We start from the raw sequence: 22929 nt of genomic DNA, 5'->3' as shown, positions 1-22929 counted from the left end.
ATAAACATTGATTTTTATAGTAATCTGTTTGTCTTATATGTAAGAGTAAGTACTTGCTACATTAACAACCAGTGTTCTCATTTTCGCATGACTGTGTTTATGAATTTTTAACCGCTAATAGCGAGAAGTGAACCGGTGACTCAATAACGCATTATTCAGTACCTAACTCTTTTTAGTTTTTCAAATAAGTACCTACTTTAATTTTTTTTTTTTTGTTTCACTTTTGATCCGAAGCGTTGGTTTATTTTGGCTTTTAGGTTTTATAAGTAGATAATATAATATTTGTTCGTTATTTTAGTGGCCCGTGCCTCTAAGCATTGACTGAGATTTGACAGATAAGAGTAAGATAAGCGTCAACAGCTGTACCACGACAAATATTTGCGGAAATTATTAAAACAAACTTAAGTCGGAACACGGTACAATTACACAAAAGACTTGGCTCTTGATACAGGTATTTTTTTAAACTACGAATAACTACACATATTTAAACATTTATTAGCAGCTATTGTTAAATTATATAATTGAGTAAACACGCAACGAGTACTACTAAAGTAATAATTTATTTTATGTTATTGCTAATAAATCACAGAGTAAATATCTATTTACTGTAATATATGTATTATTTACCGTATAGTTAATATGTTAAGTGACTGTATACATTTTATGACTAAAAGTAAACAAAAGTTTCCTCTTTATCTAGGAAAAAATTAATAATTGAAAAAGTGTATCCCTACATTGATGATTTATAAGTGCCGCATGTAGTTATTGTCCAAATGTTTACCAATTCAGGTAACTATTTGCTACAATGCAACATTCACACGGCTCGTGTTAGACTACACTGCTGTGTAAGTATACATTCATCACAACTGTTTACGTTTACCGGAGAGATGCAAATCGTTAATTTATCGCCACCTTAAGTAGCAACTATATAAAACAAACTGCAAATATGAGTGAGGTTCAAAGACCTATTACATGAACAGTTTGGCTTGTATTTGAACAAGTGTTTCTTGCATTCACTTGCAAACGTTAGAGGGCTTGCACACCGACGATTGACAGCTATAAACATTAAACATATCGCTTATGTAAACTAACATTATTGTAATTGTTATTTCATCGCAAATGCATCAGCTTTGTCAAACCCGAAGAACAAAGCTTTAACGATTCCTCATACACTTTATAATACTGTCAGCATTGATACATTTCCGACAGCCGAAACAAGAGATTTAAACTGAGAGTAAAGATAACTGAAACTTAAGTAGGTTAATAAGTAAATCTATTTAGCATAATTTATAATTGTTGCTTTATTTATAAAAGTCATAGAAAGAGTTTTTAGTTTACAACGCAGACGTTTTGGTTTAAATAAGCTAGTAAGGTTTTAGTTACCTTGTAAAAGTAAACAAATATTAGGTATACCTCTTCAAGTTACTTATAGCAAGAAGTAGATTACAATATAATTAATTGTCTATGTTTAAATAATTGTCTATAAAACTTAATGTTTTACTCGTCACCTCGTAAGTACACATATTACAAATAAAGATATTTTTAACGGATATAATTATTCATACAATGTGAAGATTAGGTAAAACATTAAAAAGTCTTGTTTTCTAATGTTTACGCGAATTTTACTCATTTAATGAAACAACTTTTTTCGGATTTTATCGCGGTTTATTATTATCTTTTGATTCCCGACGTTTCGGATACTTTACAGCAACCATGGTCACGGGAGGACTGAGGTGTCAGACGTCCCAACGTTACAAAGTTATTCGAAACTACCCGACATACATCAATATCTTATACAGTCCTATCTACGCAGAATGTGCTAATTGAGTCTTTAATCTGTGGTGAATTATGCTTGGTTTTTGATTTAATTATATTAATAATGGGGTCCCAAGCAGGTGGTAGTTGCCAGCCATCTTCTCTATTGAAATTTGGATGTTTTTTAATTTCAATAGCCTCACGGATCATCCTTGGTTGGAATCGGTGTTCTTTTGCGAGGATCTGTGGTTTATCGAATCTAATATAATGGCTAGCTGTGTCTAGACTGTGTTCACAGATTGCGGACTTAGTATAGCGACGATGTTTTAAGTCAGCTATATGTTACTTAACGCGAGTTTTGATCGATCGCTTTGTTTGTCCTATATAAGAGAGACCACAGTCACAATCAAGCTTGTATACTCCTGCATCTCAAAATTTTATAAAAGTCAAGAACATCTAATTAATGCAGCTAGTGCGAGCCGACAGTATCAACACTATTTCTAACGTAAATAAAGAAACAAGGAAAACTCCCAAACTTGCGTCGCAGAACTCAGAACACGTAGCTCTTGAGTCCGCCTGTAGCTATAACGGATGCAACTTTTTTTAAACAGGAGGCCAAATGCAAAACTAGAATTTATGTTTTTTTTTTAATGAGTAATTGTCAATGATACAATGACTGTAAAAACGCAAAATATTAACTAAATCATGTACAAGCAAAGCAGCATCTTCTATTTTTATATAAAAACAAGCTTTTAATGAGGTCAAAGGTTATATAATTGATTATTTTATCATTTTTTTAAATTAAATTCAAGTCGTTGTCAGTTGTTAGACGATAGCAATACTAATGGTAAACATGCAATAATATTATAAGGACGTTAAAAGATCTTTATTACATTTTATAACGTTGTAAACCCACCGTAGAATTTTAGGATTAATTTGATTATGGTCAATTATTCACAAAGCGATCGCGCTCGTTCCGTTTTTTATCCTGCGCTAATAAGCCGAAAAGTATCTAATTTAGACGGCGGTCTCTTTGCTGCCAACAAATTAAACCACTTTAGCGTATCGCTCTGTGAAATAAAACAAATATAAACAATCTATAATTAAGTGACTTTAAAACGATTTCGTCAAATAAATCAAATTATTTATAATTTTATACTTAAATGATGTTTTATTTTGGTGTGTTTTAAGGGATTTTGTGATAACTTTAACATAACGTTCTTAAACGTATGTAATTAAGTATATGTTATTTAAAGTTAAACATAAGGTAATATAGAGATTAAGAAATAGATAAAAAAAGGTTCATGTCCGGATATCGCGCTATCTGCGTGTGCGCCGTTGTAAAAGCTCATTGTAATTCGAGCCTCAAATACGAAATTGAATAATGCTGACCTATCCCGCGACCGCCTTGGTCATAAATCACCAAGATATTTATGTCCCTCAACCCCCGCTCTTCTTCTCGCGCGCCCTTCCAGCACTGGGTTATTCGCGCTCGAGAATATAAAATATTAAATAAAAACCTACATAAAATTGTAAGTAAGTTCGATTGGAATTGGAGAAGCGCTGGCGATGTGGTCGCACACCTATTCTGTGGTTTTGCAGTGCTAGTCAACAAATCAAAATGTAAAGCGTTTTTACAGTGAAAACCGTATTTAAACCTTTTCTATTATTGTTCTCAGGGTTATGTTACTTCACAAAGTAATATGTATAATTGAAAATGTCATTACAGACAAAAAACATAAATGATATTACAAATACTAGCTTTCAGAATAAAGGCGTTATGCCTATAGTGCAGTTTTATTAATTGAACGTTTATGCGAATAAACAATTATCTAAAATATATTTCTCTAAAAAATCCAAGAACCTTAGTTATAGCAGTAATTAAAATCACTTTTTAATCATTATGATACACAGATTTTGATTATTCTCATAGTAAACGTTCGAAGATCAAAACATTTTTATCCAAGAATCTTGCGGCATGTTAAGAACCGCATCCGTATGCATTAACTTAACTTATATTCCCTCTTATTCATGAGAAATAAATAATACTATTAGAGTAAGATACCGATTGCTGATAAAAAGTGGGCCCGAGTTAAATGGGAGGCACGGTGGAGGCAGAAAGAAAGTAATGGAGGCACATCGAACCGGTTTCAAGATTTTTACGAATGCAAGGCTGCTTGCCGCTTGCCCGGTTAAAGCTATATGCTGCCTGTGGCGAGCATATAACATAACCATCGGCGGATTCGCGCCGGCCCGGGCCTTTTTCCCTACACACACACGCACACTTTTACATTAGATTGTCTGCACCGTAAATTTGTTATTATGGAATCGTAACTGGACTCCACGCATTACTACATTAGGCTAATATAATATTTGCCGTGCAAACGGACAATACGCTTAAATAATTATTTGCAAAAGCCGAAGTAAACAATGACATCCTTGAATAATATCTCAACCATTTATAGATTTAGATTACCTTTCGCAGAAATTAGTTTTCCGCAATGCCTCATCTAATGTCAACAGCGCGTTATAGAATTTTGAGTTAAAGGTAAATATCTTGTCTTATAAAAGAGACTAAATTATTGTAACTAATATTAACATTACCGTTCGATTGATTGCCAATACCTGCATACAACTGAAAACTGGCCTCGATACACATGCCACCTTTAATTTAAATCAATTGTGTATATTATAATTTACGAAAGATTTTATTTTTTGTTCTTGTGGTGGATCATATTACGTCGTTACTACTTATTCTTACATATTAAATAAGTAATACCTTAATTTTATATTATACTAGCTGACCTCGCCAACGTTGTTTTGCCGTATATGTTATTAACCACCTTATTTCCCCCGCCCTATAACTTAGGGGTATCAAAAATAGATATTGACCGATTCTCAGACCGATATGCACTCAAAATTTCATAAAAATCGGTCCAGCCGTGCGGAGGAGTATTGTTACTAACATTGTGATACGAGAATAATAATAAATAATACACACATGGTCGTCTGTTCCTATGGTAAGCAACTTAATGCTTGTATTACAGGTAACAGCCAGCTGTTATAACTATTTTTTTTTCATAAACATACATATAAATAATACATATATAAATATATAAATAGAAATATTGTATTACACCCAGACTCAGGCAGGAATCGAACCCGCAACCCGCTGAACAGAAAGCAGGGCACTACAAACTGCGCCAACGGGGTAGTCAATGTTATATATAAGATTATACATATATATATATATAACCTAAGGTACCTAAGGAATAAAGGCAACATGGAGTAGATTTTATCAATGCAGTTAATTAATATATTTCTATAAATAATAAATGACTCGTCAATTGCATGTCAAACTCGCATACGAAGATTTCCATACCACTAAATAATATCAATTAAAATGGAAATCATCGCTGCAAAAATGCGTTTATCTATAATAGAATTAAATTTTCACGTCATTTTGTTTATATAATATAACATCTATAATAACGCGTTCCTAGAATATATCAAGTATTTTACCTATTATGATAAGAACAATACAGATGGTCCCAAACAGATGCCTTAAATCCTGTTAACATTTTTTCATGATGATTATTATTTTTTTAACTGAAATCGAAACATATTTATTTCAGAAAGTTGCGTTACTGTATGATTTTTTTACTTGACAGCATCAAGAGATTAGAATAACGACTTTACGGTTTAAAAATACTTTGCGCATTATACGCGAAGGGTGACAAATGTCTGTCCCACTTGCATATATAGAAAACGTACCTTTCTGATGTCTTTAACGACATGAGACAACAGATATAATATAGCAGTCGGTTATATTTCCATTATTATAAAAATAACATTAGCTCCTTAAAACGTAGTTTTTCGCCAACTTTTTTATCATCACTACATATATAGAAGTTGGGATAGAATGCTTCCATTTTAAAAGTATTTCGTGCTTTGTTTTATAGTAGTCTATTATGTATGTACTTAAATGATACACGTTATATTTATAACAGTATTAATAGTATCATAAAAAAAAATTAATACTACAAGTACTATAGGTATCTATACAAATAAATAAAATTGGAGTGTCTGTTTGTAATATTAAAATAACCGCTTTTTACTAAATGGATATATACGCAATACATAATATACCAAAATAACTAATATATATAATAATTTTATAACTCTGCGAACTGAACAATAACTTTTTTGTTAAGTTCTACGCGGACGAAGTCACGGGCACACCTAGTTAATAAATAAAATACTAACGCTATTTTCTCACAGAATTTATAGATATCTTATAGCTTTTGCCTGCGACTTCGTCCGCGTGTACTCCGCTCCTAATGATCTTAGCATGATGATATAAAGCCTATTTATAGCTTTCCTCGATGAATAGGCTACTTAACACTGAAAAAAATTTTCAAATCGAACCAGTAGTTCCTGAGATTAGCGCGTTTAAGCAAAAAATAATAATCTCTTCAGCTTTATTATATTAGTATAGATGTAGGCACAAGCTGTACATGACCTACATCCTGCAGGAAATATTTGGACGTCGATGGTGAATGTTTGTTTGTTTGTCAACATGACGATGTTTGGCGAGCCATTAGAGCGAGGCCGCGCTGAAACTCGACAAGATTTGAATTACGTGCGTATTATCCGATTTAGCTCTAATAGGTTATTTCAGTCTATTGATGGAACGATATATATATATGTATATTTTTTTTTTTTGATATTTTAAATCGACGACGTGTAACATCCCACTGCGAAGCATAGGCCCCTTTTCTCCATATAGATGAAGGTCAGTGCTTAATCCACGATGCTCTCTACTGCGGGTTGGCGGCTAATTTCCCACCATAAGTGATAATCGCTATCATATGTCTATGATAACAAACCGACGGCTATACGGGGCACTTCAACATACGCCCAGACCAGAAGCACATATCTGTCCCGAGCGGAAATCGAACCAGTGACCGCTAGCGTTTGGGTGCATATATGCACCACTACACAAGAACGCTTATGTGTATTTAAATGACTTAACATTTCAGGAGACATATTTATTATTACACAAGTTATTATTACAGCGAAAAACATTCAAGAAATACCTAACTAATGTTGTAATGTAGTACCTATACATGGTTATTAAACTTAATTGAAAATGTTTACGGAAGATCTACTTAATACTCATTTAAATAAGTAGTTTATCTTTTAAATTAAATAAAGTTTCTATTTATTGACGTTATAATATTTGTAGAAATATTAGAATTATTCCAATAAATTAATTACTTATTAAATCCATTTCTGTATTAATATAAGTAAAAAAAAAAGTATATGTTATCTCAGTAAAATTTTAACTTTCGCTCAATCAATAATAAATTTATATAATTTAAAAAATCCTAATCATAAAAATTACCGTCGGCAAAGAGCTGTTCGGTTTAATTTTTCGTCCGAACCAATACGTTAAAGACTTCATGCTTATCACATCAAACATCATCATAATAAATCGGAACATTTCATGAAATTATTTGAATTTTTTCTCTTATGGGTACGATATGTTTTTCATTCTTGAGGTAATAAATATAAAAATGTTTACCCATTAGTGCAAGAACAATGAGAGAGATAAGTATACCTACCATACGTAGTTTATGCGTATTAATACGATTTACTAAAATTTTAAGTGCTCCTATTATGGAATTGTATTTGCCGAGCACCGTCATTCTTATAAATTTTACTAAAAAATAACTTTATATAGGTACCTAGATAAAAAAATCTCTTAGTTTTTCTTTTTAGAAAACTAAAACGATAAATTATATATTTATTCTTTTGTTTCCACACAAACTCAATAGATATCAACAAAAACTCATAATAATTTAAAAAATACTCTTTTAATCATTTTGTAGGCTATTTTAACAACGACAGACATTTTTTATCTATACAAGTAAATAAAAATGGAGTGTCTGTTTGAAATATTAAAATAACCGATTTTTACTAATTGCATAGGGATGTATATATAGATATATTACCAAAATATACTTTTTACATTTTTGGCTGTCTGTCGGTCTGTTTGATCCAGCTAATCTCTGAAATGGCCGGACCGATTTAGACGGGACTTTTACTAGCAGATAGCCGAGGTAATAAGGAATAACTTAGGCTACTTTTATTTTAAAAATGTATTTTTTTTATAACTCTATGAACTGAACAATAACTTTTTTGTTAAATTCCACAGGGACGAAGTTGCGGATACAGCTAGTATACAATATTCAAACTAAAAAGTTTTTTATCTATAATAATTTACCTACTTATCCTGTAAGATAGTAAAAATCTTTGCGCAACACAATTAAATAACTAATGGACAGTATCCAACTAAAACTTACAATGAAATAACAACAGAAGGTTGCCTTAACACTAATATTATACGCAGCACGTTGTGAATGACAGCGCAACATTTTGAATACCTTCAACAGATTTTATGAGGGCCATATATTTAGTAAAACTGGCATCAAAATTGAAAAGAGTTCATTAGTCATTTATTAGTCACAGACATCAAATTATGTTTGTGTAATTACAGTGCTACAATCGTAACACTCGCTACGAAGCTACCGTAACGCCCGCAATTTGTACTCATTGTTTCTTCGTCGTTATTATTTACAACTGCGATTGTCCCTACCCGCGAACTGAGGTGTTTTCAAAATAAAAGGCCCTTCGTGAAATATCTCGTTTTAACATTCAAATTTCAACAAGCACGCTAAGTTTACTTTGTAATAAAAAAAAGATAATGACTATGAATTAATTATATCGCGGACATGAGTTTTGAATTCGATTTATACACAAATGATAGGTGGTATATAAACAAATAGGTCTTACCTGTGTCATGAGGCGATCAGCGCCGGTGCCTTCATCATCCTTAAAATCGATGTCCGGATTATAATTAGGCACTAAGTCTCTAAACTTTTCATCATCCCTCGTGATGCGACCCTCTGGAGGGCCACTGGCTGACTTTGAGTTTTCACTAATGTTAGGGTCATGCTGGTTGAAAACAAGAGGTGTGAGGCGGCGCGGTCCGTGGCGGCGGGTGAAGCCGCGGCCCGGGCCGCAAGCGACCGCCGCACCCAACCACAGTAGCACCAGCGACAGCCTCATCTCTCGGACATCACTTCACGCGCGCTCGACGCACGACCAACGCGCGCCGCGATTTGAGCGACACTGAGAGTTGGGTTCCGTTGTGCCCGAGCGTCCACCACCGACACCGAGCCTGCATCCCTTGCTGTGTCAACCCGCTGTGCATTCGCCAATATTTCGCAACTCACCACTTCAGTCTCAGTGCAGCGCGCTGACGAAAACCGCGCTGTTGACTTTGATGTGACATATTGTGACATATCACGATAAAAAATCATGATTTTTTATAAGTTTTTTTTTATTTAAAATACTTTCTTTTTCTAACTCAAACACAACTCCGTCATAGTGTGACTATTTGTTGAGCTTTATAAAGTGATCAAACTAGTACGATGACTTTTTAACAACATAATTGTGTTTACTTGCAAACAAACAAAAACCGACTTCATTTACACCGATCAGTAATACAAGAAAAAACAATGTCACGTAAATACACATTATTAGAGATCACTTAAAAAGTACTCGTCAGATCTTAATCAAATTTAAATATGATCATGATATACACGGTCTAATTGAGTAACCTGCTCCTTTTTTGAAGCCGGTTAAAAAATCCACCACCTTTTGATAAAAAAAGAATGATCGAAATCGGTTTACCTAGTAAAAATTTATTCTCATAACACACATAAAATAATAAATAATAGTTTAAAAAAAACTAAAGGAACACGCTTTTATAAATAAACTAAACGAAAAAGGAATAATCTTATCAAATTAGTGTATTGTCATCGGTCCTCAATAAGTCTACTAAGTTTAAATGCAACCTGAATTTTTGAAGTGGATCGATATGAAGTCCAATGGAGTCGTTTTCAAACATAGGTACAGGTGAACCTAATAAAAAGCATGTAAAAACAGTCGAATTGAGAACTTCCTCCTTTTTTGAGTTCGATTACAAAACTTAGAATATATTTTATATTTATAGTACCTACCTATGTCAGTACCGCAAAATTGCCGTTTTTGTTATTTAGCACACAAATCAACTTATGTAAATGAAACGTTCCTGAAAATTCTGTTAATTTTTTTGAGATAATGAATTTCTTACAAAAGAGTAAACCCTAGTTGGGTTTATATACAGCAAGTGATAAGAAACGTAGAAGATTTAGGTAAGACGTTTGATAGGTCGCCTTGTGATAAAGAGTTTCTTTGTTTGAGATTGACAATCTCAACCACTACCGTTTCTAATTAAATCTTGTTTTAGTATTGTATAGCCCATTTATCGAGATAGGCAACTATCACTCCTATTAATAATATGAAAGAAAAAAGCTCAATAAAACGTATTTACCGAAGTGATTTAGTAACTTAATTGCGATATTATTGCAAATAACTTAAGAAATATTGTAAGGAGCATACATATTTATCCGAAATGTAGTTCAGTCAATCATTTAAAAGACCACATAGAAGATTTGTTAGTTCCTCATTTTTTACGATTATGGTCCAATTCCATTACATGTTGAAAAATAATATGGAACCACAAATGGCTTATAGTAAAGACATTGTTTGCAGAGCAAATTGCAATATAATATCATACTATGACACCAAGCACAGATGGCAATTATTCATCAAGGCAGTGGCGTAGCGAAGGAGGACAAGAGGGTATCATATTCCGGGCGCTATTCACAAAGAGGCGCCAAATGCTCCGCACAACAAAAAATTTGCTGGACATACTATATGGTTTTCGAATGGGGGGGGGCTAAAAAGGTATTGTACCCTGGGCGCGAGTCAGGCTCGCTACGTCACTGCATAAGTTCTAAAATACTTTGTCGACTGTTTAGTGTTTAAACTTTATAAAATTAGAATATGCAGTCTGGAACTTAAAACAACGCAATCTTGAACATACTCGTACGTATTATGTATGGGTTAAAATTCTCATTTTTAATATATTTGAAAAGACAAAACAAAACAAATATATACTTTCCCTTTCAGTTTGACCTAAAAAGAAATGTTTCACAGAAAATTTATATGCACATTTACATAACAGAGAATGTCCGTTTAGAATAATTTGTAAGCAATGCGAAGGGCTTAACACAATAAAAGCATAGATCGCATAATCAGATCACATTCATGAGTTGAAAAAAAAGTATGTATATATATATATGTTCTGGGTTTTTTCTTTGTCATCATCCTAAATGAATAAAATAACAGAGTAATTTAAGGATGTGCTTGCAATAAGACGTTATTCATTAAAGAATGAAAGTTAAAAAATATGTGTTATTACATTTATTGTAATTAAATGTCGTATCATTTGTACTTTAATAATTTGTAGCAAATGGTAAAATATCAACCAGTTCTATATTGTATAAATAAAAGGCGACTGTTAAAATGTCATTTCTTCAAAAATAAATAGAGCTATATCAGGTTATCACAAAAATATGGTAAACATTACACATTCAGACTATTAAAAGAAATTTATATGCTGGCGCGCGTAGCAAACTCCCCTATATCTTAAACTAGTCATTACTCAACATTCTCACTCCTTATTTTAGCTGCTCGTGGTGAAATAATAAAACGGATATTTTACATTTTATTTCTCACTAGATCCTGCCCGCAACGTCGTCTGCGTGAACGCTATACAGCACCAAAAATACCTACGATTATACCTTTTAAAATAACATTCATTTACCCGTTTCTTCTTTATATTTCATATCTACAGAAAAATCTCATATATGGCGCTGCTTTAAAATTGTCTTGTCTACTTATATTCATTTAATTATGTTTATCGGCTTAGTTACTTATATTGCGTTATTTTTATAGTGTGAAGCTAGCTTATATAGCATGGTTATTAACATAATAACAACAACATTCAAATATGTGTCGTTAGATTACATGTTGTTACAGAATGCGTTGAGGAAATAAAGGTTCACTGCTCGTTCCCGGTAGGTGATAGCATGATAATATGTAGTCTATATGTTGACCCGACTTTTTAATAATATTCGTGCCAAATTTGAAGTAAATCCATGCGGTACTTTTTGAGTTTATCCCGGACCGTGTATGTATATACAGACAAACAGACGAACAGACAAAAATTCTAAAAACTATCTAAGCCGGGGCGGGTCGCTAGTATATGTCTGTCATATAATCCAAAAAAGAAACAGTTATTATTTGCGCACAGCACAAGCTTTCTTATTACCTTTGTTGCTTTGAAAGATAAATATATTTTTTATGTCAAAAATTACTTTTATACTATTAAGCGTAATACCTCATACAATGCAATAATACTTTTTGGTTTCTTTTTAGGGTTCCGTACCCAAAGGGTAAAAACAGGACCCTATTACTAAGACTTCGCTGTCTGTCCGTCAGTCCGTCTGTCTGTCACCAGGCTGTATCTCAAGAACTGGAATACAACAGGAACAGTTGAAATTTTCACAAATTATACATTTCTTTTGCCGCTATAGCAAAAAATAATAAAAACAAAATAAAATTAAAAATTAAGGGGGGCTTCCATACAACAAAAGTGATTTTTTGCCGCTTTTTGTCCGATATTAAAATAAGCACTAGGAAACGCTTGAAATATGCACATAATATTTAGTTTTATTTAACAATTAAATATTTTACATAACATTTATTTATATGTAATTAGTTATGGTACGGAACCCTTCGTGCGCGAGTCCGACTCGTACTTGGCCGATTTTTATTTGAAGTACCTATGTATCTCATTACTTCTGATATTGTTGCCACATTATCATTGTAATAGAGTTCTAAGTTTGTGAAATAAAGATATTATTATTATTATTATTATTATTATTATCTACTTATTTATCAATAACTACCTTCCGATTAGTGAAATCTCAAATCGGCGACAGCTATAATTTTTTTTTTTATAATTTTGTACTACTACTACTCTTTAAAAATGATAGCGATATAAGTAATAAATATACAGTTTTAATTAACTTTAGGTATCTGATATGCCTAAAGTTAATAAAAGTTGTATATTGTTGTTGTATTGTTGTACGCTTTACCTTAAGTAAAATTTATTTCATTAATATTTGCGACTCAGACTTCACCGTTGTTTAACCGACTTCAAAAAAGGAGGAGGTTAATCAATTCGACCGTATATATATATATGTATGTATGATCGGAGATAACTTCGTCGTTGATGAACCGATTTTTATATTTCTTTTTTGTTCGAAAGGAGATATCCTAAGGGTGATACCATGATAAGGAAACCAGGATCTGATGATGGAATCCTAGAGAAATCGAGGGAAAACCTGAAGAGGAAGACCTCGAAAATCGTAGTGACGACTAGTGCGTTTGTTAATTTTTTTTTTTCGTCTACTTACGTCATTTACTGTATTACTTGACGATGTAATTAAAGTCCGTTTTTTTTTCGTTAGCGAGCACACACATTTATTGTTTGACGCAAGGAAACACATAGGTACTTTTAACACATTATTATTTATTTATATATGTATTCATTTTGTATTTCTATTTGTGGAGTTTCAAATTTCTATCGATTCTATCTTTAGCGTTATTGAAAAAATAACAGCGGGTTACTTAAGTCTCTTTTAAAATAAGATAGTGAGTTAACACTTTTTTATCGATTTTACTCGGCCTATATTATAAGGCATAGGTACGTATTATAACTTAAATGTACCAAAATCTAGTAAAAAGAAACAAAAATATGAGTATTGATGGATTGCGCAAAAAAGAGAAACTAAAATGTTTCTAAATCATGGGTAGAGATGAGAGAGACAATGTAATAATTACTATATTTCTTCTTATCTACTTTAAAGGCGTATAAAGCTAGCGACAACTCTTTTTTCCTTTTATAAAAACTCAAATAAATTCTTAAAGTATGAGCCATCAAAGTTTATACCGTTTTTTTTTCCTTTTTAAATAGTTACAAGAGAGGACTTGTATTTCATTTCTTTAGAAGAAACTAAGTAAAATATAAATTTTTTTTGTAAGAATCACCACAGAAGAAATTAAGAAAAAAAATCATCGGACGAGAGACGACTTATTTTTTTAAACCAACCTTTATTTACATTTTACAACATCTTTATTTTATCTTTGGACAAAAAATTTTGTAGTAAAGTTATATTTTACTACTTGGAGTTAGAGAGGTTATCATTATATTACAAATACTGCAGAGGAAATGGTACATATCTATTATATAAAGTAAGGTTTCTTTATTACGATATAGCCATGAAGCCACCAAACAAAATTAGACGGCATATGTTTTACTTTTGGTTTACATTGCACATATAAACTGCTAGAACTAGTCTTATTAAAAAATGAGATTAAGTGTACCACAGCAACCTACCATTGTTACACCCAATAAGCAAAATATTATAAGATTTTTAGGTAAACAGCGTTTTTATGTCGCCGTTTCTCTTTCTCCGTTTGTTAACCCTATACTTGACATTGTGTCCTAGCGGATACGTTAATTAAAAAAAAATATTACACCCGTCGGAAGTCACATTATTTAAAACTACACAACTAAAATAGTGGATATTTTTGTGCTTTAGTAGTGTAAAAATACTATAATGTTTCTGGCAACCTCAGATTGTCAGTAGATCGCAAAATGGCGGACCGGGTGCACGCGTCTACTACACACATGGTAAGAAAATTAGTTATTTAATATTATTTGGTCGTAATCGGATAAAAAAAGTTGCTTATCATGTAGATGAAATATTTTACTTTATGTAAAAGTGCTTTTTTTTGTTATAATACTGTAAAAAGAGCATGTAAAGAACACATTTTTGTGATAGTATCTCCTGATGCACATTGCTAGTCTGGCTACAAATTACGCTCTTTTTCTTATGTATCTGTGTGGATACACTGTCAAATATGTAGTGAAATTTAAAGCCTTATATCTGTAGCTAATTTGATTGAAAGATGTTTTTTTATGGGTGTAGGTACCTCTTCTAAAACGACAACAGCAAAATAGAGCCCGCCAAATCGCCGCTCTCGTTCCAAGGCCGGGAGCCAAATCCGATTTGGATGACAGTGACTCGTCATCTGATGAGTTAAAATTTCACCAACCTTCCACGCTTCGAACTAACGTATCGGACAGCAGCTCTTCACCTCCATCATTGCCGTCCTCGTTTGAAAAACTAAACATTCTCGACTCAGATGAAGACGAAAATGAAGATTTGAATGTGGTTCTACATGATTCGTGCAAACTGCTTAAAGGTAGAAGAAGAAACGCGATTCAGCATAGATGAGATGATGGTGCCTCATAAACCAGAGCAGGAATTCGTAAGCAGTATATTAAAAATAAGCCCAAGAAATGGGGCTATAAAATATTTGTACGGGCAGGTATCTCCGGTATCGTATATGATTTCCTTGTCTACGGAGGAGAAGATACTTTCCGATTTCACACATTTACCGACGAAGAAAGCAGCATGGGGTTGGGAGCAAAAGTTGTCATTGCCTTAGCACAATCCATTCGCTAACCTGCATGTAAAGTTATGTGCTTTGATAACTTTTTTACATCGATTGAGCTTTTGACGCATTTACGAAATGAGTACGGAATATTTTCCGTAGGGACAATAAGACAAAACAGATTGCGAGGAGCAAAGAAAAAGCTCCCAACAGATAAAAACTTAAAAAATAGGGGCCGAGGATCTCATGCCCAAGTAGTTTGTAATAAAAACAAGGTTGTTGTTGTAAAGTGGCACGACAATAAATGCGTTACAACCGCAAACACCTATCTAGACTCTCAACCTGTTCAGGAAGTTTTAAGGTACGATAAATATGAAAGACGGAAAATACCCGTGTCTTGCCCAAACATAGTGAAACATTATAACATAAATATGGGAGGCGTAGATCTCTCGGACATGTTAATCGCTTTATACCGAACACCATTCCGCGGACACCGTTGGTACTTACCCCTATTTTCACAAATGGTGGACATTTGCATTAATAATGCGTGGCTTCTTTATAGACGGTACCTAAAAGGTTCAAAACCTATCGCACTTAAAAAATTCCGAATGGAAATTCATGAGAGCCTCCTCAAGTTTAGGAGAACTCAGGCTATAGAAAATGAGAGCTTAGCTCAAACAATAAAGAATCCGCGGACTGAAAGACCTTCCGATGCCATACGATATGATCAGGCTGGTCATATTCCAACCTACTCAACAAAAGGACGGTGTAAGTATTGTACGAAGGGGCAGACCCGTCTATTCTGCCAAAAATGCAACGTAAGGCTGTGTTTAGTGCCTGAACGAAACTGTTACCAAAGTTACCATACTAAATAAACAATAATTATGCCTATTCCTTTTAGGTTAACTTTTAAGTTTTACCCTTTGAAGTGACAATCTAATCATTTAAACATTTAATTAGAATGATAAGCTAGATGAGACTGATAGATATAAGAAAGGTACTGAGTTTCTATTTCTATTATTATCATGAGGTAAAGTAGTATTAGAAGATAAAAGAAAATATTGTTTTAGATGCATAGCGCAGAGTTTTGTTACAATAATATGTTGAAAATGTTACATATTTTAAATTGATCTCGTTATTTTGTAAAGTTTTAAATGTTTAAAGAATAATTATACAGTATATAATCTTGACAGTGTATCCGTGTGGATACTTACTTTTTATTGACATTTGGACGTATACTTGGCAATGTATCTTATAAGATACTATTAATAATAAAATAATTAGAAAGTGTAGATTTTTTTTATTATTTTTTCACCTGTCCTCTATGTACCTAGAAGTAAAATCAATTCAAAAAAATATAAAGTTTCAAGAAAAAAATTCTTGCCAAGTATAGGGTTAAAATCGTTGCGCTTTAAAAACGAATGTCCGTGTGGAAAAGAAGTTGTCTTTCGGTCTTTTAATAACATATTATTAAGTTCCTGTATTTCTTTCTATACAAGAGTATTCAGAGTAAGATGTAGGGAGGAATGGATTAGTACTAGTAGCACTTTAATGCACCAAGTCCGTAAGTTTAATTTCAACAGTTATCCGCTAACCCACCATAGGGAATAGAACAGCGTGGTGGATTAAGCTCCGACCCTTCTTCTACAAGGAAAAAGAGGCCTATGCCCAGTAGTGGGATGTTACAGGCTGTATTAATCAAAACAATCAAGGAAAATAAATAGAATAGAAAAGAGATAATATATGATAAGAGCTGATACTATCGTTGATGTGTCTGATCCTGTATTGCGATACAGCACTCGTAATTTAATTTCACGAACATCGACTTCTTAATAGCTTTCAAATTTAGTTACATTAGTTCAATGACTTTTGTTGAAACAAATTAGTGGTTTTTTTCACCTTTTCTCGTTCTAGAAAAATTTCTGAAAAAAGTGAAATTTAGTCGTTTAAATTCTTAATTATTTAGCAATTTATATTTACCTTTGTTACAACTACCATATTAATATAATAATAATAATAATAATAATAAATCTTTATTTCTTCAAACGTTAGTACATAATATTAACACATATTACATCAGTTATATTTAGTCACAAAAGAACAGTATGTCTCTAGTCCCCACACTAGGATTCCCTGTGTCGTGGGGTCCAGTCCCTTCCATTAGCTTAATACGATTCCGTTAGTTTAAACAAAAACAATGCATTTAAAGTTTATAATTAAAAAAAAAATAAAAAAAAAAATTTTTTTGATTGGAACATACAAGAACTAAGGCAACAAATAGTGTGTGTGTGTGTGTGTGTGTGTGTGTGTGTGTGCGCGCGTGCGTGTGTGTGCGTGTGTGTGTATGTGTATGCGTGTGTGCATATAATAGTAGAGCTAGTCTCCTGCTTTGCTGTGCCCGCTGAAACAAGCCGCCATCAAAGCAAGAGACATGATGATAAGGTACCGAATGGTCTGAAAAAGAGTAAACGACAAAAGTCTTCTGTTGAATCTTTGGATAAACCACATAATATTCACAATTTTATTTTAAGAGTCAACTCACGTTTCGTCCCATGTTTAATGACGCTTCTATTAACCATATTGCATATAATTAACTTATAACTCCATTTCATTAATGACAAATACATGTGCACTACTATTTTTAAAACTTTTGATACACACACACCGCATTCTCCCATCGATCACGTTAAATAACACTTATGTCTCGTCAAGCGGCTTAAAGGCAGTCAAGGCAAACTGTACCAAGTAGTGAACGAGTGTCGCGCCGGCACCTCCGTCAGTATGCTTGAAAGCAAATAATATTTTCGACAAAGGACCGGCTGAGGTGTCGGCGGAGGCTAATGGAGAAGAGTGCTGAGCTAATACACCCGCTTTGTAGTGTTTTAAACTGTTTGTTTTACCATAAAGCTCTCAACGTTGTACATACAAAAAAATGGTTGATGGTATGAATTTAGTTATTCAGGTAAGAGACTAAGTGATATTAAACCACGAATACTACATGACAATACCACCAGTAAGTAGATGACTACTTAAACTGCAGTTGCGGTATAAAAGGTAGCTATGTGTATCTAAAAGCGCACTTAAAGTGTTTTAATTATTTTACTGTAATCTTTAAAGGATAAATTCAACTATTCTTTTATTTTTTCAACAAAGGTTTCTTGAACCACAAACTCGAATCACATCATCGAAATTCCTCGCATAATTTCGTATCGGAGCCGACGCAGGACCGCTGCAAAGTTGAATCCTAATTGTACTTTTTTCACGTTTTCTACATCGCTTCTTCTACTTAAATAATTTTAAAATAATCTAATAATTGATTCTTGCTTAAATACTTTTAAGTCCATTAAATAATTAATAAAATATCACCTGATTGATTTAATCTACCTAGTGAGAATATATATTTAATTTTGTCATAATTTAAAAATAAGCGTTATTAACTAGGTTGACAAAATACTTTGGTAACATTTTGTCAATAATGTGATAGAAAAATGTGCGTGCGAACAAAGTACACATGTCAGAAGTGAAACTTCTTTGGCAAACTAATTGTTAAGGCTCGTTTATATTTATACAAATCTAAAGCTTTAGATTTCCATTCCGTTGCCGTGTCAACAAAACGTTGCCGTTTCATCTGTAAAAATTTTACCCTCATGCGCCTAAAGAAGTTTCACTTTAACTACATTTTAGAAAATTTTTAGTTAATTATTTAGAAAATATCACTGTACTTAAATAATCACGACGACAAAATTCATAAAATATAATAGTTTCAAACTAATCATTTTAATTTTTTAAAATTAAACGATTGCATAAAATCATTTCAAAATCGTTTTACTCATAACATACATACTAAATTATACGTAAAGAAGTCAAACCAGTTGGCGTCATGCTTTGCTCTGTAATTGACAAATTGAAATCTTATTAAGTAAAATTCAAGTTCCTAACTAAACGAGGCGAAGGCGCAAGCAGACGTATTATGTGACGGCCGAGTGCCTTCCGATTGGGTGCCGATGAATGCCGAATAACTACGAAGACTGTTCGGGCGGCAAGAATAAAAAGTCGGCAGCATTCGAAGCGCGTGCCTCGATGTGTGTGGTCTACTGTGGAGGTCCCGTTCGACTTTTTGATATATTGAAATCTGATTTTCGCACTTGCTTTTTTATACGTGGTAGCACTTTTATGCGCTATTATATTAAAGTTAATTATTTTACAAGCTCTCGGCAAAATTATATGAAACTAAAATATATGATATTAGTTATATAATATGTATGATATTTTATTTATGATGAAACAATATTAACGACTTCAATAATATTATGTTCCTACTATATAGAATAATGTATGAATATATATTATATGTAGATATTTATGTTTATATCTGATAGTACATATTTTGCGCCCCTCTCCGTACTAACAATTCTTGTCCTCTGCCCAAAGGTTATCTGGAAGAAATCGCTGCTTTAGCGGTAAATCCGCCCGTTGCAACTAATGCAACTTTACTGTTTATGTTTACTTAATTATATTTTTGTTACTTTTTGTGTTGGTGTGCAAAAAGTGTAAATACTAAATATAAATGAACTAAAAACTAAATAAACTAACTAACTAATGAAATATAAGGTTAAAAAAAAAATTTAAATAAAAAAATACAGTTTGTTTGGGACATAAAAAGTTAAGTTTTCGAAACACCATTTTCGAAAAAAAAAATTGTTAAAGAAAAATAAAAAAACAATGGTTTTTTGAATTTTTCACAATAATTTTGAGATTATGTGAAAATACAAATTGTTAATACAAAAGTTGTAGATCTTTTTATTACCTACAACTTTACCATTCAACCTTTTTCCATAGGACTTGTTTAGCCTAAAATCGATATAAACCGTTTTTTTACCCTTAAATCCCACCTCTTCCCGACCTCAAATCGCCCGTTATTTATTTTTCCTTTCATTTTCATTGTATCCATTTCATTGTATTCTCTTCCTTTTCCAATAGGATTCATCCTACGATAATTTTTTTTCACTGTTTACCATTTTTAAAGGCCCTGATCTAATCTGTGATGTTTATGATGCAAAATCCTGATTCGACAGCTAAATATTGTGGTGGCCGGCAGTGGCGTAGAAAGCTTAACTCTTGCCGGGGGCACAATACCCCCTTACCCCCCCTCCCCATTCGAAACCATTTAATATTATATGTAAAATATACTCGCAAATTAATAAATCTAATATATAAAATTCTCGTGTCGTGGTGTTTGTAGTTAAACTCCTCCGAAACGGCTTGAGCGATTCTCATGAAATTTTGTGTGCATATTGGGTAGGTCTGAGAATCGAACAATATCTATTTTTCAACCCCCCTAAATGTTGAGGGTAGTCCCCCCCATTTTTAAATTTTTTTGATAAATTATTAACACAACATTAAAAAAATACACACAACCCTAAATTTTCAACCCTCTACGATACACCCCTAAAATATAGGAATTTTATTTGTTAATTATAAACTTTAATTTTTTTAGCAAAATTTTTATTTTTATTTTGTCGTCTTAGAATAAAAAAAAATTATATTACTCTTAATTTTCCACCTCTCTACGATCAACCCCTATTTTCCCATCGCAATTTTTATTTTTTATTATTTTAATAATTTCCTTTAATTATGATTTTTGTCTCAATTCAATTTGATCTGTTTCGTCGGTCGATAACTGATCAACTATCAATCGATCAGTTATCCCCGCTAGATGTCTACCATTGTCACCTCTCATCCAGCAAACATCACGGAGTAGGGATAAGAATGATACTTTCATTGTCTACAACGCTTTCGATTGTAAGTAAATCCCAGCACACTTATAGTAGATAGTTTATTGGCAAAACAACGTTTGCCGGGTCAGGTAGTAAATAAAGAAAAATTTGATTCAGAACTCTTGAGAAAAAATTTCAATTAACGTTCCCTCTTGCATACCACGGTATCCCATTTCACTATTTGCTTATAAAACCCAGAGAACAAACTTTGGTTATTATTCCCTCATACCTAGACTCTGAGTAGGCTCTACAGAGAATTTACAGCTAAAAACGAGTCATTAGAAATCTTTGCAGATAAACTAGCTACATTTTAAAAAAAAATTGTTAAAGTCATTTGATTCCTCAATTCAAAAGCTATGTAGCTGTGGCACTTATATTAATTTATAATAAGTAGTAATAGTTATTTAGTTCTATATTTTCTGTTTTTTTTTTTTTTGTTTAAGCCCCAAATGTTCAAAATTTTTAGAATAGGCAGACGAGTAATTGTCTAAAGAGCATTTTTTTTATAGATGGGAAAATGCTGTTTACGCACTAGATAACCGCTTTTTACCAATAAATATATACTCGTACCTATTACAATAACTATTAAGTAGGTAATGTTTTATCATAAATATAAAATTGAATAATTGTTGACAGCACATTAATAAATAATTAAACTCAGATTTAACAAGGTAAGTAGTATCTTTAATTACTTTTTAAAAGTGGTAAGAGTTTTAGCCTCCCTAATACTATTTGGCAAGGCATTCCATAGAATTATTGACTGTACTGTAAAAGAGAAATTGTAAAACGCAGCATGATGAATAGGTATATGCAGCGTAGTTGTATCATTCGAGCGCAGTGCCTTGTCAGCTTTACGTGCTATGAACTTTTCTCTTCGATACTCTGGGTGCCGGGGATTTTTAAGTACATACTAAATTGGTGAAAGATACACACTTACACACACACTTCAGCCTAATACAGTCCACTGCTGGACATACGCCTCCACAAGTCCATGTCGAAAATGGCGTGAGCTCATGTGTTTTGCCCATAGTCACCACGCTGGGCAGGCGGGTTGTGACCGCAGGTCTGGCTTTGTCGCACCGAAGACGCTGCTGCCCGTCTTTGACCTGTGTACTTCAAAGCCAGCAGTGGTTATCCCGCCATCGGTCGACTTTTTAAGTTCTAAGGTGGTAGTGGAACTGTGTTATCCCTTAGTCGCCTACTACGACACCCATGGGAAGAGAGGGGGTGGCTTACTGCCGTATCCACACAGCAATGGTGAAATATATGAATGGTTAAATATATTTGTTGAATTTTGACCCGAGCTGGTCTGATCATATTTACTTATTTTTAAGCCACAATAAAAACAAGCATACAATCCACCTGAAGGCAAACGGATACCATAGCCTATGGACGCCTATAACATCAGAAGCACCTGTAACATTATAAGCCTGCTATTTGACCCTAGCTCCTACCCTGCCTATTAGATCTACACATTACGTTCCATTACTGACCACCCAATATGGCTGCTCCAGATTATGAGCAAGGTGTTTTTTGCAAAATTTTTGGCAAAAAACCCCTTGCTCATAAATTCGCACCAAAAGTTTAAGACCGGGATGTGTGGCGCGAGCTTGGGGAGGCCTATGTCCAGCAGTGGACTGCGATGGGCTGAAGTGTGTTTTTTGCTATGCCCTATATCAATTAAACATCAGGTACGAAGTGCAAGATCCGGATGGCAAGAAATAATTTAAAACAAATTTAGAAATATCTCAACTGTTTTGCTTCTACTGTACTTTTGACTTCTTTAAAAGTGTTTGGTATAATATTAATTTTCAGAATAAGTAAACATACACGCAACATCTTAGGAGTCGAAGTAAGGGTCCTGACATCAGCTTAATGTAAAATTCGTCTGATATGTCCTGCTTCTTGTTTT

At 33.1% G+C, this 22929-nt stretch overlaps 1 protein-coding gene across 1 annotated transcript in view; it reads right to left on the bottom strand.

Annotated features, from left to right (window-relative positions):
• Positions 1 to 9006, bottom strand: part of LOC123654985 (tiggy-winkle hedgehog protein) — a 47026-nt gene extending 38020 nt beyond the window's left edge. The window contains exon 1 of the mRNA XM_045590836.1: positions 8614 to 9006. Coding sequence (XP_045446792.1) covers positions 8614 to 8889 — 276 coding nt within the window. The 5' untranslated portion in view covers positions 8890 to 9006. The remainder of the gene's footprint in view (positions 1 to 8613) is intronic.
• Between the last annotated feature and the right edge of the window lie 13923 nt (positions 9007 to 22929).

The sequence above is a fragment of the Melitaea cinxia genome, chromosome 7 (assembly GCF_905220565.1).
Source record: "Melitaea cinxia chromosome 7, ilMelCinx1.1, whole genome shotgun sequence".
NCBI lineage: Eukaryota > Metazoa > Arthropoda > Insecta > Lepidoptera > Nymphalidae > Melitaea > Melitaea cinxia.
Note: the sequence above shows the minus strand (reverse complement) of the source record. Positions and strands in the feature narration are given on the sequence as shown.